The following is a 17,343-nucleotide window of genomic DNA, read 5'->3' on the forward strand; positions in this document are numbered from 1 at the left end:
TGGAAATTGAATAGTAAGAACTGGTAGTTAACACTTAGAGATAAGGTTAATTCACTCGTTGGATTAAGAATTAACAAGTCTTAATAGATCTAAATCACGCTTCATGCTAATTTGTAGTAATCTAATAGGAAGATATTCCATTAGGTTAGTGCAGATTTAGGAACTGGGTGAGCTCGAGAGAGGAGCCGAGTTCGATTCAGGATTTAGGCATGGGCAGCAAGATTGGTAACTTATAAAATCAACCTTAGAATTCCATTACTTAGGTCCCCTTTGGGTTTGCTTCTTTTGTTGTGGTCCCCTTTGGGTTTGCTTCTTCAGTTGCTATTTATTCCTTTATTTGCATTCATAATCATTAGTTAATTAATTTAGACTTCTCACACTCTATTTCAGACTAGATAACATAGTGAACAGTAGTAACTCTAGGTTCATCCGATCTCTAGGGATATGACCTTGATACTTACTAGTGTTAGGCCGCATCAATAGGTTCACTACCTTAGGTGTAGGTTGCATAGGTAGCCCATCAACCCACCCAACAGGTGATTTTCAATTTAAAACAAGTCTTTTTGAATTTTTAGAGCGAGAAGCGGAACTACCGGGATGAAATGAAAAGTGTTTCTTACGATTACGCCCAACAGCCTACTTGAGCAATTTGCCATTCTCCCATTGATTCTTATGAACATAGGAGATTTGTACATCTTATTCATAAATCCATCTTTGTTTATGTTGCTAACTCTCAGTTTGGTCCTACTTCTGGTTCATTTTGTTACTAAAAAGGAAGGAGGAAACTCAGTACCAAATGCTTGGCAATCCTTGGTAGAGCTTATTTATGATTTCGTGCCGAACCCGGTAAACGAACAAGTAGGTGGTATTTTGGAAAATGTTAAACAAAAGTTTTTCACTCGCATCTCGGTTACTTTTACTTTTTCATTATTTTATAATCCCTAGGGTATGATACTTTGTAGCTTCACAGTTACAAGTCATTTTCTCATTACTTTAGGTCTTTCATTTTCTATTTTTATTGGCATTACTATAGTGGGATTTCAAAAGATTGAGCTTTAGTACTCCTTGAGCTAATCCCTTATTATTTTCACGCATTAAGCTCAGGAATATGTTTATTTGCTAATATGTGTGCTATTTGTGTTAGCTACAATCTAAGACAGTGTACCTATCGATGCAGTCTAGCACTAATGGCGAGTATCAAGGTCGTATTCCTTGGAAAAGTGAAAGCGTCCTTTGTTCTTTGTTATATTAACCTAAAATGAGTGATGAATAATTTCTGAACTGACTAATAGCTACAAGCTAAGTTCTAAGGGAGATGCAGAAGTAATTGATAAATAAAATAGCCAAGACAATAAAGCAAACCCAAAGGGAATCTAAATTAGTTGGCAATCAAACATAAGATAAAGGATTGGTGAGTCTAATTATGCTACCCGTGAACGAATTCTTAACCGAATTGGGTTTGTCTCTCGAGATAACTGAATTCCTAAACCTAATAACCTAAAGTTGGAATCTCTTCCTAATGATTGATTCTTAAATTAGCATTAAGCTTTAATCCGCCTCTATTAAGCTTTGTTAATTCTTAATCCGGCTAGTTAATTATCCTTATGTCTAAGCTCTTGTTAACCAGTTCTTGCTATTTAAAATTCCAATTGCCAAATGGACTTCTTAATCACATAAAGCAATCTAAACACACAATTCACAACGTCTCATGAATAATGTATTATCTTATTAATACTGAAAGCAAGAAGAATACAAAACTAACCCAAACAATCCAACAATATAATATCAAGCCAACATAGTAAAGAAATCCCAATGGATTTAATCAATCTAGCTAATCATGTTCATTATCAAAATACACAAGAATTCAATTACAACAATGAGTAAAGGTAGAGAAACCCGATTACACCCTTGGATGAGACTAAACAGCCCAATTCCTGTTGCTCGAATTGAATCGATTCTTGTTCCTCTCGCTCGATTTGAAAACCAATCAATGAACCTCACCCAATCTTCAATCTTTGAAGGGAATCCGATTGAAACCTTGATCCAAGTCTCCTTTTCCCTTGGTTCCAACTCATAAAACCCTTAGAGAGATAAATATTAAGGTTTGGGACGTTCTCCCCTGCTCTCCTTTTTTCTTTCCTCTCTTCTTTCTTTTAATTAATTCCCCCTGTCGCTGCCAACACGGATGTGTTTATGCTCGTGTTACCAACACGGTTTAGTGTTCCTGGCCGTGCTCCCTAAAAATTACTTTTTCTTTGATGTTTGATGCACCCAACACGGCCGTGTTGGTGCCCGTGTTGAGAACACGGCCAGTGTTGAAACCAACGCAGCCATATTCCACTTCCTTATGCTCGTACTTAGCTTATTTCGGCAGCTTCGACGTCCAATTATGCTCCAATTCTTCCCTTTATCATTCTTTGACTTCTTTTGGACGTAATGCACACAGTCAAACGTATAGGGTGAGTGTTGGGACCAATTCACATCCAAATGTCCATAAAATCAATCTTAAAAATCCCATTTAGATGTGTGTATTTTACGCACATCAGTCGGTCATAGTTTAGTAAAGATTTTAAGTGGGTTCGCTTAGACTATGCTATGTATGAATGATCTTTTCTATTTCATAGGGGATCCTAGTCCTTTATTTATAGTTCTTGCATTAACCGGTCTGGAATTAGGTGTAGCTGTATTACAAGCTCATGTTTTTACGATCTCAACCTGTATTTACTTAAGTAATGCTAGAAATCTCCATCAAGGTGGTAATCTTTTTATAATTGCACAAAAGCGAGGAGCGAAGCATGCTACTGAGTTTCGAGATGAAGGAGCGAGGACTTCCCCCCGATCAAATTAAAAACAAAAAAGAGTTGCCACGACATTACATGAAAGCTCTTCCAACTGTTCTTATTATTTCTTAAGTAGGGCAGCTAACACTAGATTAGATGGTTGCCTTTTGATAGAAGGAAGGCCTTTTTTCTGTTCAGTAGGGCAATTTAGGTTGGCTTGTTTAGTAGACAGTGAGTGAGCTAACAAATGAATGAATGAGCGAGCCTGCTTGCAAGTGAATAAATGCTGCAAATGCTGCGAGTAAATACATGAATAAGACGAGTGAGTTAGTCTACGAGTTTTACATAAGCATTCTAACTATAACAAACCTTTATCTTTTCGAGTTTGATCTTTTTGCAAAACCATTTTTACCCTTAAAAAACTGAGCAAACTCGGCGGGTCTTTCAAACATCTAAGTTGCCACTTTTTAGCTACTTGGAATGCATGAGACCCCTGCATTTAGGAATCTTAGGTTACCTCCAGCCTTCTGAAGTGAGTTGAACTTCTATTGACCTTCGCTGGGCCTGGACCCTGAGCCCTAGAATGACCTTAGAAGACCTTCACAACTTCTAAAACTTTCCAAAACCCATAGAAAGCAAGCCTGATGGAACCCTCAAGACCTTAAACAGAAACCCTTGTACCCATCTGACAATAGAGGGGAAGACCGCAGGTTTATACCTGCACGACTCCAAGAATGCATCTTTGAACATGGGGTAAATACCCTGAGTTGGAAACAGTACCTTAAACTTCTGATAGAGGTTCTACTTTTACTCTTTTCATGTTTTTTAGTGGTTTGTGATTGATTGTACTTGTGATTCTTGGTTTATATGGTGAATGTATGTGGTTTGAATGCTTATTGTTTGGATTGCTTTGCTTGATTGTGCGCAGCTCAAGGTAAATAGGAGGTCATGACCTGGTTATCTAAGTGATTGGGATTTATCACCGGAGTTCACTTCATAGAGCCTAAAAGTAGACCCTTGAACCCTTAGCACTCGCGTCATTTCTCTCAGCTTTCTAAAATTGCACTACCTGGGCATAGTTCAAGGCCGATACTAGGGTTTGCTCTTGACAAAGCCTGTCTACAAGGCCCCCCTTTTTTTGAAATTGTTGTAGTGAACTCAGGAAACCTAGTGGAGTTTGGCCTTACCTATAGAAGCTTACCCATGCATCTTAGGATGCACATCTGACTCATAAACTTAATTAATTCAAGTGTTAACTTTTTTATGGATCTTTTGTTTGTTAATCCAACCTCGAACGAAGGAGAAATAGCAGTGATAACCAGGTTAAAGAGTCCTAGAGATATGCCCAATACCTCTACCTAGTATGAGGGTCAGTATCCCTTAAAGGAGCAAAATGGCATGCTTTCCCATAAATTAGCCTATATGGTGTAAAACCAGTTGAAGTACGATAGGCCGTCCTAAATGCCCACAAGGCATCATCTAGCTTCTCCGCCCATCCTTCCTACTCACTCCTATAGTTTTCTCTAAAATTTGTTTCAAACCCCTATTAGTGACATCCACTTGCCCACTGGTTTGTGGGTGATAGGATGTAGAAAACCTATGCGATACACCATAGTGCTTAAGCACCTTTTCTAATTGGACATTGCAGAAATGAGTCCCCCTGTCACTAATAAGAGTTCTAGGTGTCCCAAACCTAGTAAATAGTCTCTTGAGGAATCTTGTGTGACACCTGTAAAGGATGTCAGGCATACATTGTATCCAAAAAACTGATACATAACATGTTCCTTAACTACTAACTTTTAACTCACAAATTAATATGTATAATAAAACTATTTATATGAGTCATATATGTCACACACCAAAAGCATACAATATCAAATAGTATACACTTTTTTTTATATACACATAAAATGCTCCAGTTTTATACATGATGATAAAATCCACTAGACATATCACGTCTAAGAAAAACTGAGGGCGACCACATGCTGACCTACCTGACACAATGCTAGTATGACAGATGCAAATGTTTCATCAAAACTAATTATAATTCTTCTAATCCTGAAAAAGAAATAATGCAGAGGAGTGAGCTTGCAACTCAGCCAAAGAATAACATAATTTCCTATGAAAAATAACACAATCAAACATGTAGTATTATCAAGCATCAAATTATTCGATATATATAAACATTGTCATAGTATTTTCTTTAGGACGGCAATGAACTTGTGAATTATAACTTAATTCCATAATAATATATATTTTTTTATTTTATTTTCATGGATCCCTATACGCATACAGCCAACCATAATCTTATGGGGAATTCCATATCGCACACAGCCTTGCCTCATTCACAAGTAACATTGCATCCTTACGATCATCCAACCATAATTCTTATATTTATATATATCATATACCACTCCATTTAAAAAACTAACATCTCCATTATATATAAGAAACCATAATATACCTATGATATACCAAAAACATACCATATTTCAACATGGCAGATTTAATAGTGTGTATTCAAAAATACACCAAACATCCCACATTAGGAATTCCAAAACTATATTCTCCATATCAATAATATATAAGTCTAGATTGATTTGAAACTGATTTTACATCAATTGAATGTGTATAGAAAGAGAAACATAAAAAATAATCCATCATGGTCAAGCTGTCAATAAAATTAAGCAACAGAAAGTATAATCCAGATTGACCATCAAAACAGCAAAATCGAGCTTCCTCTATTTAAATATGACATTCTTCTTTAGCAAGTTTGTTATAGCAATGATTGAAAATCCTTTAACAAATCTCCTATAATATCCAGCTAATCCTAGAAAACTTCGTACTTCTGATACATTTTTAGGAGATTCCTACTCCTTTACGGCTACAATCTTCGAAGAATCAGGTTGTACACCATTTTTCAGAAACAATATGCCCCAAGAATGCAATCTCTTCTAACCAGAACTCACATTTATTAAATTTTGCATAAAGCTGCTTTTCTCTCAAAATCTGCAACACTATTCTCAAATGTTCTTCATGCTGTTCTCGAGTTTTAGAATAATCAATATATCATCGATAAACACAATGATAAAACGATCTAGATACCTCTGGAATATTTTGTTCATTAAAGACATAAAAGCAGCAGGTGCATTTGTTAATCCAAATGGCATCACAATAAATTCATAATGCCCATATCGAGTTCTAAATGCAGTCTTTGGTATGTGTGCCTCTGCAATTCTCAATTGCCAATATCCAAACCTTAAATCAATCTTGGAGAATACAGTTGCTTCTTTTAACTGGTCTAATAAGTCATCAATCTGTGGCAAAGGATATTTGTTCTTTATGGTAAAATGATTTAACTGCCTGTAATCAATACACAATCTTAAATTGCGATCCTTTTTCTTTACAAATAATATTGGAGCTCCCCAGGGTGCTGTACTCGGTCTAATGAACCCCTTTTCTAATAATTCTTCTAGTTGCTTCTTTAATTCTTTCAACTCCAAGGGTGCCATGCTATATGGTGCAATTGATATTGGTGCTTCTCTAGGTATAGTTTCTATCTCAAAGTCTGTCTCTCGATGTGGAGGTAGACCCGGTAGTTCTTCTAGAAATACATCTACAAATTCCTTCACTACTGGAATATTCATTACTCCTAGACTAACTTTGGATACATTTACCACATTAGCCAAATAAGCTTCACAGCCCTTTCTGATTAAATGGAAAGCAGCAGTAGCCGAATAAACAAGTTGAAAAAATATTTCTTTCACCCACAAAAACTATTTTTCTATGTTCTGAGGTCTCAATAACCGCTTCTTTTGTGTGACAATCTACTATAGCGTGATTCTTAGATAGCCAATCCATTCCTAAAATAACATCAAATTCCTTAAGTTTTATAACTACTAGATCTGCATACAGTGTGTTCCCATTTATGATCACAAGACAAGTTTTGACAATCTTATCTACAATTACACCCCCAGCAGGCATTGATACACAAATGTTATACCCCAATGTTTCTATATTATTGTGGTTTTTCAATGCAAATTCCTATGAAATGAATGAAGATGTTGATCCTTGATCAATTAACGTATAAGCATCAAAACCATAAATAGAGATTTTACCAGTCATAATATCAGTTACAGAAGGTGCTTCCTGTCTTGTCACTGGATACACTCTAGCTTAGGGTAGTGATTGCTGAGGTTGGCCTATCTGTCCAGCCTGTACCATGTTAGAACCTCCTTGTTCCATTCCTCAACCTCTTCCTCTACTTATTCCTCCCTGAGTCATATTTTCACCTATGCTGCTCTATCTTGAAACTTGACTTTCATTAGCTCGATTTTTACTCCAACAATCTCTGGCAATATGCCCTGGCTTACCACAGTAAAAACAAAGTATCTGCCTTGGTCCCCAACACTCTCCACTGTGAAACCTATTACATCTAGCACATGGTGAACTATATCCTCGACTAACTGAAACATCTCCCTCAACTCTCTTACTCTTTTTCTTCTTTCTTTCTTTTTCTTTTCTTTTAGTCTAGGTTTCGGGATTCAACACGGGTGGATTTGGCCCATTATGGTCAGCACGGCCTGGATCCATGCCGTGTTGATCTAAAAGTGTACTTTCGGCCTTCTTCAACACTGCTTGGATTCGGGCCATGCTCTTATTCCGTACCACTCTCGAAAAATGTGTTGCAAATCGCTTCTTTTCACCCTAGGTAAGACATTTCAGCATGCCTTCTGACCCTGACCGTGCTCCTCATCACAGGCGTGTTAAACAGTCTAACGCGCCCGATTTGTCCGTTTCTTCCCGATTCTAATCCGATTTCTCTCTAACTTAGATGATGTGCGTAGAAAAACACATGTGACATAAAGGAAACTAAAACAGGGTGATTCTAATAAAAAAACACATAAATTGCTCTAAAAATAACTCAAGATCAAGCATGCCAACATGTGTAAAATCAAAGATATCAGGTAACCTTGTGGTTTCATCCCAGGTTACTAATGAGTGTAGAGGTGTCTTTTTACTTCTTGACGCGACCTTCCTTAGGAGGCATTGCAATTGAACCTCTGGCTACCTGCCTAGTACCACTGCCTACCTTCCAACTCTAATGTTTGGCGTGCGAACATTCCATGTTCAGTATGCCGAGTCCAATGTCCAACCGATTCCTAGTTCGCATCCTCTAGAGAAATGATCCCCTTCAGTAAGTAGGCCGCAAGCAACGCCTTCTTTCATCGATGTACAGGTATAGCACAAGCGCTTCACACATTACCTCCAAGGGCTGGACTCTAATCTTTGCCAGTCTCCAAACGGGATATGCTCAACCCGTAATCTCGGGGCAAGCTGCCCCTCTTGCAAATCAACCAAGTTTCACCTTCCAACACACATCGGGTTATGCTTCTCAACCCATGCCGGGTTATGTTCCTTAACCCCAACTACGGTATTATCAGCCGCCCATTTCATCGAGTTACCCAGCTCAATCCATGACGAGCCATCTTCACCAAAGTAGCTACAACCTCCCTATGCCAAGTCAACCAGATCCTACCCTATATCATACCCATTTAGGATCTCTTAGAATTGCCAATTCCCACTCCCAAGCTAGACCAATTCAAGAAACTCCATTCATGGCCACCTTTAGGTCTAAAGAAGAGTTTCATCGCTACATTAGGGACCTAGTTCAAGGCGCCGCATCTCAGCCCTTCTCAATAGAATCCATGTTCCATTGCCTGAATGTCAATCTTCCCCAATGGTATAAGATCCCCAAATTGCAAAAGTTTAATAGGAAGGGAGACCCTAGCATCACTTGAGGCTCTTGGTTAGTGATACTCTCTTGGTTCGAGATAATAAGGATAACAAAATCTTTATATTCAAGAAGAGTCTAGAAGGAGATGCCGCAATGTGGTTTGGGAGCCTACCCATTGGAAGTTCTTGAGCCAATACTCCTACCTTACCAACAAAAAACCTACCTTATCGGACCTTCAAGACACCAATAAGGTCCTAATGAATATATGTCCATTTATAGGCCGGTTTAAAGAACTCCTAGTGAAAATTGATGCTGTGATACCTGAATCCCAAGCTATTCAAATGATCATCCAAAACCTCAGAGACCCTCTTGGTGCCGTTATGCTGCTAGGACCTGTCCGCACCTATGTCGAGCTCTATCAAAAAGCATCCCAACTTGAGAGGAGCTTTTAAATGGGAATGCTTGGTTCCATGTTTTCGACAAATTCCTCCTCCATCTAGAAGCAGTTACAAGAAGAAGAATGGTAAATCCTGGGTCCAACCAAATCAACACTATTTCCCAGTAAGGCTAAGGTAACGGTAGGAGGGGCAAAAATAAGTAGGGCTAAAACAGAGATCAAGCGCCCCTTTTAATTTCAAGCCCTTTAAAACCTGTAAAGTCCATCTCCACCTAATATAACTACTATCCCTCCTTAAATTCCTCGAGTGCCCTTGCCCCCACCTGTCCCAAATCAAGAACCCGAATCTGGGGCAAGGACAAAGGAGGAATAAAAATGCCCAAGTTCCCTACAACTATAACTAAGTAGAAAAAAGTATTCCCAGTAGCATGCGACATTATCACGGAAAAATTGCTAGCTGCAAGGAAACTTACCTTACCTGCGCCTAAACCTCAAGGCTTGACCAAAGTAAATATGTCAAAGTTTTGTGCATTCCATCGAAATATGAGAACGAAACTAACTCATGTTGGTCGCTCCAGGACATCATTGAAACAAAGATTGATAGGATTTTTGTGTAGCTAAAATCTAAGGCAGTGAACCTATCGATGCAAACTAGCACAAATGGTGAGTATCAAGGTTGTATTCTCGGGAAAGGGTGATCCTAGACTTACTGTATCGTCTTATGTTATCTAACCTAAGCAAATCAATGAAGTGTTATGCTATGATCAAATATGAACAAACAATGAATTAAATGTCAAATAATCTAAAAGGATTTAGGAAAACCCTTGAAGGAAAAAGCAAACCCTAGGGGACCTAAGTTAATTGGATTTTAGTGAAGATAGAGATTAAATTGATTATCAATTGCAATTACTCGTGGATGAAGTCTTAACTGAATTCGGTCTCCCTCTCGAGATCACTAGATTCCTAAACCTAATAACCTAAAGTTGGAATCTCTTCCTAACGATCGATTATTCGATTAGCATTAAGGTTTAACCCGCCTCTATTAAGGTTTGTTAATTCTTAATCCGGCTAGTCAATTACCCTTATCTCAAAGTGATTATTAACCAATTCTTGCTATTCAAATTTCCAATTATTAAATGAATTTCTCAATTACATAAAGCAATTTAAATACTACAATTCATAATATCTCATGATTAAAGTGAATTCTCATTAATAATGAAAGCAAGAAGAAACAAACATTGATAATCAAAATCTCATAAACATTGAAATTAATCCAACAATATAGAAACCCCAAATGGGTTTGACAATTTAGCTACTCATACTAATAAGCAACACAAAATAAAGAATAAATTCAGAAAAGTAAATTAAAGGCATGTACACCCTTCTTCTTCAAGTTGGATGAGAAACCCTAAATTCCTAATTTAGAATAGTAAACCCTAATTTGCTTCTTGAATGTTCCCAAATCTTGTCTTGATATTTAATTTGATGTTAAAACAAATGTAATCCTTCCTTCAATTGATGAAATAATTTTCTAAGGTCGGGAACCGAAGTCTAGAAGCAGATGGTTTAAGCTTCTATAATGAAAATTAGGTCAGAAAATCGAACCCTAATTCAACAAATCATTTTTGCCTATATAATCCCTTCAGCACGGCCATGGTCAAGCCTGTGTTGATCAACACGGGCGGAGTCCAAGCCATGTTGGACCTCTGTGTTCCGCATCTGTTGACTTCTTCCAGGTTGTGCCCTAGCCGGTGCTGAGCCACCACGGGCCGTGGTGGAGGCCGTAGTGGCTTCGGAGTCCAGGCCGTGCTCAACCTTGGAATGCTAGTCCTTGCTCAATTTGATGGATTCTAGTCCATAATTGCGCGTATTTCCCTTGAATATTGATAATGTCCCTCGATAATGACCTGAAACGTAAAAGGAACCAAAAGACAGGTGATTCTAGCATAAAACGAGATAACTATGCACAAAAATGTAAACAATTGGGCATGTAAATATGTATAATATGATGCCTATCAAAGGTCAAGTCTGGGGAGATTAACTTCAGTCAAACTCAACAAATTCAAACACCCCCAACCGAACCGAGAGATTTTCACGAATCCGCTCCTTAATCATGAAGCCGAAGGTCTTGCAGGGGCAAATAACTAAGTTGATACTATTATAGGCATTGAGGAGACCTCAATTGATTGCACCAAGATAATAAGATTCGATCCTACTATCTTGGGCAAATCCCTCCCTTAAACTAGTGTAACCATTGAGAGAAACATCACTTTCATTTAGGGGTAACCGAAAAGTTGTTCTCGGATGGACTTTACTAGTTTTAAAGGGAAAGGGGAAGCCCTAGGCGTCAACTTCTTTGATGATGACCAATAGTACAATCCTTAGGTTTGGTAAGGTACTCCCATCCTGAGCGCATAACACAATAAAAAAACAAGAAAGAGAGAGAGTCATAAGATCAGACGCCAACAACTTATGACTTATTAGGACAAATCAATAGGAGTCAAGCCTTCATATCCATCCTAAAGCTCCTACAAACTCTCCTAAGCACTAAGAATTTTTCAAGAAGTTCTTGGGCAATGACTAAGTACTTGTAGAAATCACCCCTGCTGACCTAGATAATGTGGTAGGAATTCTCATTGCACCAATGGCCTGATCCTTCTCAAATGATGACCTACCTAATGGTAAGCTATCTCCCTCTATCAAAGCCCTGAACCGAACTCTTTTATTGGCAATCATTCTATCTCTCGAGTTAAAAAAACCATAAACATCTGCCAGCTATCGACGCTACACTGTGCACCCTTGACATTTGTGAGAACTCGAGAAGGCCAGTGATGGGCTACTTATGCAACCTACACCCAAGGTAGTGAACCTATCGATGGGGTCTAGCACTATTGAGTATCAAGGTCGTATCCCTGGAGATCAGGTAAACCTAAAGTTACTACTGTTCATTATGTTATTTAGTCTAAAATAAGGTGTGAGAAGTTTAAATTAATTAACTAATGCTTATGAATGCAAATAAAGGAACAATAGCAACTGACAATCGAAAGACAACCGTAACAAAGAAGCAAACCCAAAAGGGACCTAACTGATGGAATTGTAAGGTTGATTTTATAAACTGCCAATCTTGCTACCCGTGCCAAAATCCTGACTCGAACTCGGCTCCTCTCTCGAGCTCACTAAGTTCCTAAATCTGCACTAACCTAATGGAATCTCTTCCTATCAGATTATTACAGATTAGCATTAAGCGTGATTTAAAACTATTAAGAGTTGTTAATTCTTAATCCGGCGAGTGAATTAACCTTATCTCTAAGTGTCAACTACCAGTTCTTACTATTTAATTTCCAATTGTAAAAAGCATTTCTCAATGTCAAGAAACAACCCAAAAGACAATTAATTTAACATCTCAAATTAATTGAATCAAATTTTATTACTAAACAGTAAGAAGATTACAAAAATGGCAGATAAAAATCAAAGAATTAAACACAATCCATCAACAAAGGTGAACCCCAATGGGTTCGGCAGTCCTAGCTACTCATAATGAAAGAAACACATACAAAAGGAAATAAATAACAGAAAAGAAAATGGAACATATAACCGCTCTTCTATCGAATCGGAGCGGGAATGTCACAAGTGCCAATTCTGAAACCAGCCTCAAGTATAGATCTCGGATGTCTTGGTCAATCGTCTAGAAACTTCAATCTTTGCTTGAATCCTCCAAATCAATCCTTTAAACTGACGTTGGTCTCCCAAAATGTTAAGAACAGAGGTGCAAAAGTGAGCGGTCGCGCGCGTAGAGAAGTCTAGAAATCAGAAGCGGAACCCTGTCTCATTTTGCATGCACCATTTTATAGGCAAAAGTGCTATAGCCGTGCCACGGTCCGTGCCATGGTCCGTGTAAATAGTCATAATCAAAGGGTCTTGAGCCAGGTTGTAATGGGGTTAAGGTAAGGTATGGAGATATATGGAAAGTACGTTAAAAGTTGTTGGAAAATTGTGCAAGTAATGCAAGAAAACAACCAAGAACCAAATGTTGTACAACACTAAGTTGCTCCAATAATAAGATGATGCTCGAAATGACTAAGAGAAAATTATATATACAAACATTATTTTTATTAATATATATATATATATATATATCTATATATATTTGTATTATTATTATTATTATTTGTATTATTTTTTTTCTTTTTCTTTTTGCACTAGTTCTGCAATAACAGATAACGCAGGATGAAGTAATACAATACTCAATCAAAAGTGGTAAAACGATAATGTACCATTTGGATTAAAGGGAGCAGCTACGAAAAAAAATTCTAGCAACTTAGTGAATATATGCAAATTGATCCAAAATGAAACGCAGCATAAACTTATGTAATACCCAGCAACAATGATAGAAAGAATGGTGAAATGAATAGAAGTGATAAAATGAGTGTCAAGGGTGAATTACAATGAAAGAAAAGGCTAAGGCTCAAAATTGGTTTACTAATGGAGAAACAGGGTTAAGCTTTTGGCCAAATTGTGTAAATCCTAACTGCCCATATCATCTCATGACTATTAAAAATTCATGTAATCTCAAAAGGAATCACAGAGCAAGTTCTATAAACGAAGATTCTGTGTAATGCTTACTCAACAACAAGAAAAGGAGTATAAAAAAAGAATGATGCCCAATTTGGCTCAAAACCTCACCATTTAAGTGGGTAAAAATTGTATGTGCTCTCAAACCAAAGTTTAAACAATCAATCATAATAAAAAGCATCAATATTAAGAATGTTCTATATCTAAAAATAAAGTGAAATGAAAAAAATTAGGGAAAAACACCAGTTTTACCTAGCTTGATTGAAACTAAGAGATTCATTCATTGCCTTCTTCCCAACAAGATTCGATAAAAGCTATAAGGGTCCATTCAAAAAAAAATCATTAACTACTTGATTAAAAAGAACTCAAGATAAAAATAGTAAGAATGAACGGACTCGATCAGCTAAAAAACAACAAAATGAAAATAAAATTAAAACAGCAGAATACCATCCTTCCAGAGGTTCGAGATAACAAAATAAGTACCTGGACAAAACTAAAATACCTACCCCACACTTGAGAAAAACACTATCCTTAGTATAAAATAGGTATAATATCCCACATGATCCAAAATAACGTTCAATAATTACAATTAAAACAGGATTAATAGCATCCATAAATAAAAAGAATAAATAAATAAATAAAAAGAAATTAAACTGTCCAAAAAAAACTAGAATCCTTAATCCTCAACATGATCAGCTCAACCACCTTGGTCCTGCTGGGTGAAATCCGGAGTGAACAAAGGATCATCAAGCTGAGGAGACATCGGGGCATCAGTGCTGGTAGAAATACTCGGAACTAGGGCTGGAGCAGGCGGCAGTGGAGGAGAAGAAACGAACAAGTGGGTATCACCAAAAATGTTAAAGAAACACTCAAGGACAAAGGGTGATACCGACACAAACGGTGGTCAAGGCGTAGGTGCATGTGTTGGCACATGAGAACTAGATACTTGCATCTGAGCCAACTGCTGAGAGATATCCTGTAAAAAAAAAATTAAAACTGTTATGGTCTTCTCTCATCTCGGTGCGCAAGGCCACAAGGTCATCCCAAGAAGAACTTGGGTGGCGGCGTCAAGCATCTCGCGCAAGACTCACCGAATCTCTAGCCTCAGTACGGAAAGTCTGTGTAAGATCCCACTGCTGTGTCATCCGGGCCTCCATCCTATCCAATCTAGATGCTACTGATGTGCCTGCTGATTGATTAAAGAACATAGATGGTTCAGGAACATCGGTGGGCCTAGATGAGGGACGTGGTGGGGGTACAAACTGTTCCTCGATGATGTCAGCATCATCATCATTACCCTCATCAACACCATCGCCACCCGTCTGGCTAGCTGAAATGGAACCTACCAAGTGGTATTCGAAACCGCCTGAGGTAGACTCAGTCCGAGTAACCATCCGCATGTTGTACATTTGTTGTGTCCCAACAACCAGCATAGAACCTAGTTCACTGTCGTACTCTGAACAGCGGCTGGAGTCAACACCCCCATATTCCTAGCTAGCCTAGTCACATATGGTCCAAAGCTAATAACTGCCTTCCTAGCCGATCTCTGAATCCCATCCATCTATGCCGCCATCAGAAACCCTAAATCCAAATAGATCCTTTGCCGAATATGCTAGAGTAAAGCAACATCAAGCTTATTGAGAGCTCCCCAACTCTCACCCCTACTAGCCAATGTGTGAGCTAAAATATTGTGGAGGTATCTCAAACTATCTGAAATACATGAAGCATTGGTCCGGCTCGAAGAGGAAGAGCCTCGAACCACCCTAATATCCTCCCAATACGAATCTATATCTGTCCCTAATTGTCTAATTGCTTGATCAAATAAATCGGAATCCATCTCCGCTCTAGTCCATATCCCTAAAGCTATTCCAAACTCAGCTAAGGACATCCTGTGAGTTCGCTAGTTACCACAAGAAAAGCTGTGTTTGGTGGCCTTAAAGTCCATAACAGCTGGTTGAAGCCAAAAGGTGCTGAAGAACTCCAAAGTTAGCTCTTTGTAAGTTGGCTCTCTAATGTCAAAAAACCTATTCCATGGTACTGTCTCCAGCAAACTAGAAATTTCTTTAAAAAGCCCGACATCTCTCAGGGCCTGCCAATCGATGCACCTCCCAGTTAGAAGTATCTTGGTCATTACCACTCAAAATCGATCAATAAGCGCCTGGTTGGTGAAGATCAAGTAAGGATGCCTGCTAGCTGCAGGTGTAGGGATAGGTCGAGCTCGGGTTCTCGGGTGATCGGTTGCCCGAGGTTGTCATCCAGGAAGTAGTGTAGCAGTTGTCTGGCCTGAGGTCTGGTGACTAAAAGAACCATCCTCAACTCTAGCTCGCTTCCTAGCGGCTCTATCGTCGACCATACTTTCCTGATAAAATGCAATGTTAGATAGCAACATAAGTAGCAAAACACTGTAATAGATTGACCATGTTCAACTTACATAAAATTTAATAAAAATTCGGCAGTATATCAAATTGGTTGTTAACCTAGGAAGCTAGGGGTAAGGTACCCTAACCGCCGAAATCCTGCAAGACTGAAAATATAGGGTGCAAAGGGAGAACAAAAAAAATAGATAATTACAGATATAATGCCCAATGGCATTTCGTTGCATAACATCATAGCGTACCCAATGGTATGCGTCCAACACAGAATGAGGACAAAATAAATAAAAATAAATATGAAAAAAATGAAAAATAAGGGCAAGAAGAACAAAATTAAAATAACACAAATGAACACAAATGAACAATGGAATATGCATTAAAGTCGAAAATGACGTACCTAAGGTGAAAAGAAAAAAATGTAATTCGCGGGAAATGAAACTAGAACAAGAAAGCAATGATAAGGAAATCAACAAAAGTATAAGAAAGACTAAATGATAATCATATATGAATGGAAAAACAAAACAAGCAAGACTAAGCGTAAAATACAGATTGATTACTGTGCAAAAACATAAAAGCATCGCCAAAATCCAATGTGCAAAAATGCTTATTTTTGCTGAGTCCTAAGCTTGACTTATACGGATCAGCCATCCTATGCATACAAAACTAGGTCAACTCGTTGCTCACCATCCAACGAGTTACCATGGTAAAGTTTTAATCGATGCCCATTCACTTTGAAATCTCCCTTCTCAGGATGATGCAACTCCACCACTCTAAATGAAAAGACCTGTCTGACCCGAAATGGTCCAGACCACCGACTTTGCAGCTTTCCAGGAAACAGACGAAGGCAAGAGTTGTACAACAACACTCGATCCCTGACTTGAAAATCCTTATGCCCACGAATCCTTTGATCATGCCATTTCTTTGTCCTTGCTTTGTAAGTTAACGAGTTTTCGTATGCCTGCTGGCGGACCCTGGGCATTATTGTTCCTCCAACTAATGTTGGGATGATTGCGCCATCCAGGGTTGTATGTATTGCTGTAAGGGTTATACTGCTGCCTTGGGGCATTCCGCATATAATCAACCTGCTCAACATCAGACGACACAGCAGAATTAGATGGAAAAATAGTAGAGGATGAAGCAAACATACCTCCCGCAGTACAATTCGTACTGTAATGCGGGCCACAACAAAACTCACAGCCAACGTTTACTGCATGAACCGGCATCTGGAGTTGGTCCATCTTCTTGGCTAGAAGCTCCACCTAAGCTGCCAAGGCTGTTGTAGAGTGCACTTGGTGGACCACTCCCTATCTTTCTAGTCGGCTCCTAGAGGATTGCCACTGATAGTTGTTCATTGCCATTTCCTCTATCAAGTTCGAGCACCTTTCGGGCTCTTCTTGTTTAGCGCCCACTGCTGCAGCATCCACCATCTTCCTTGTTGCAAGGTTCAACCCGCTGTAGAAGGTCTGAACGTGCATCCACACTGGC

The 17,343-nt window shown here is 38.5% G+C and overlaps 1 protein-coding gene across 1 annotated transcript; it reads left to right on the plus strand.

Annotated features, from left to right (window-relative positions):
* Positions 1–597: 597 nt before the first annotated feature.
* Positions 598–2,848, plus strand: LOC8287940 (ATP synthase subunit a). The gene is given in 3 exon segments (XM_048372346.1): positions 598–1,048; positions 1,051–1,137; positions 2,547–2,848. Coding segments are annotated over 3 exon segments (840 nt in total).
* Positions 2,849–17,343: the final 14,495 nt, after the last annotated feature.

The sequence above is a fragment of the Ricinus communis genome, chromosome 3 (genome assembly GCF_019578655.1).
Source record: "Ricinus communis isolate WT05 ecotype wild-type chromosome 3, ASM1957865v1, whole genome shotgun sequence".
Classification (NCBI taxonomy): Eukaryota; Viridiplantae; Streptophyta; class Magnoliopsida; order Malpighiales; family Euphorbiaceae; genus Ricinus; species Ricinus communis.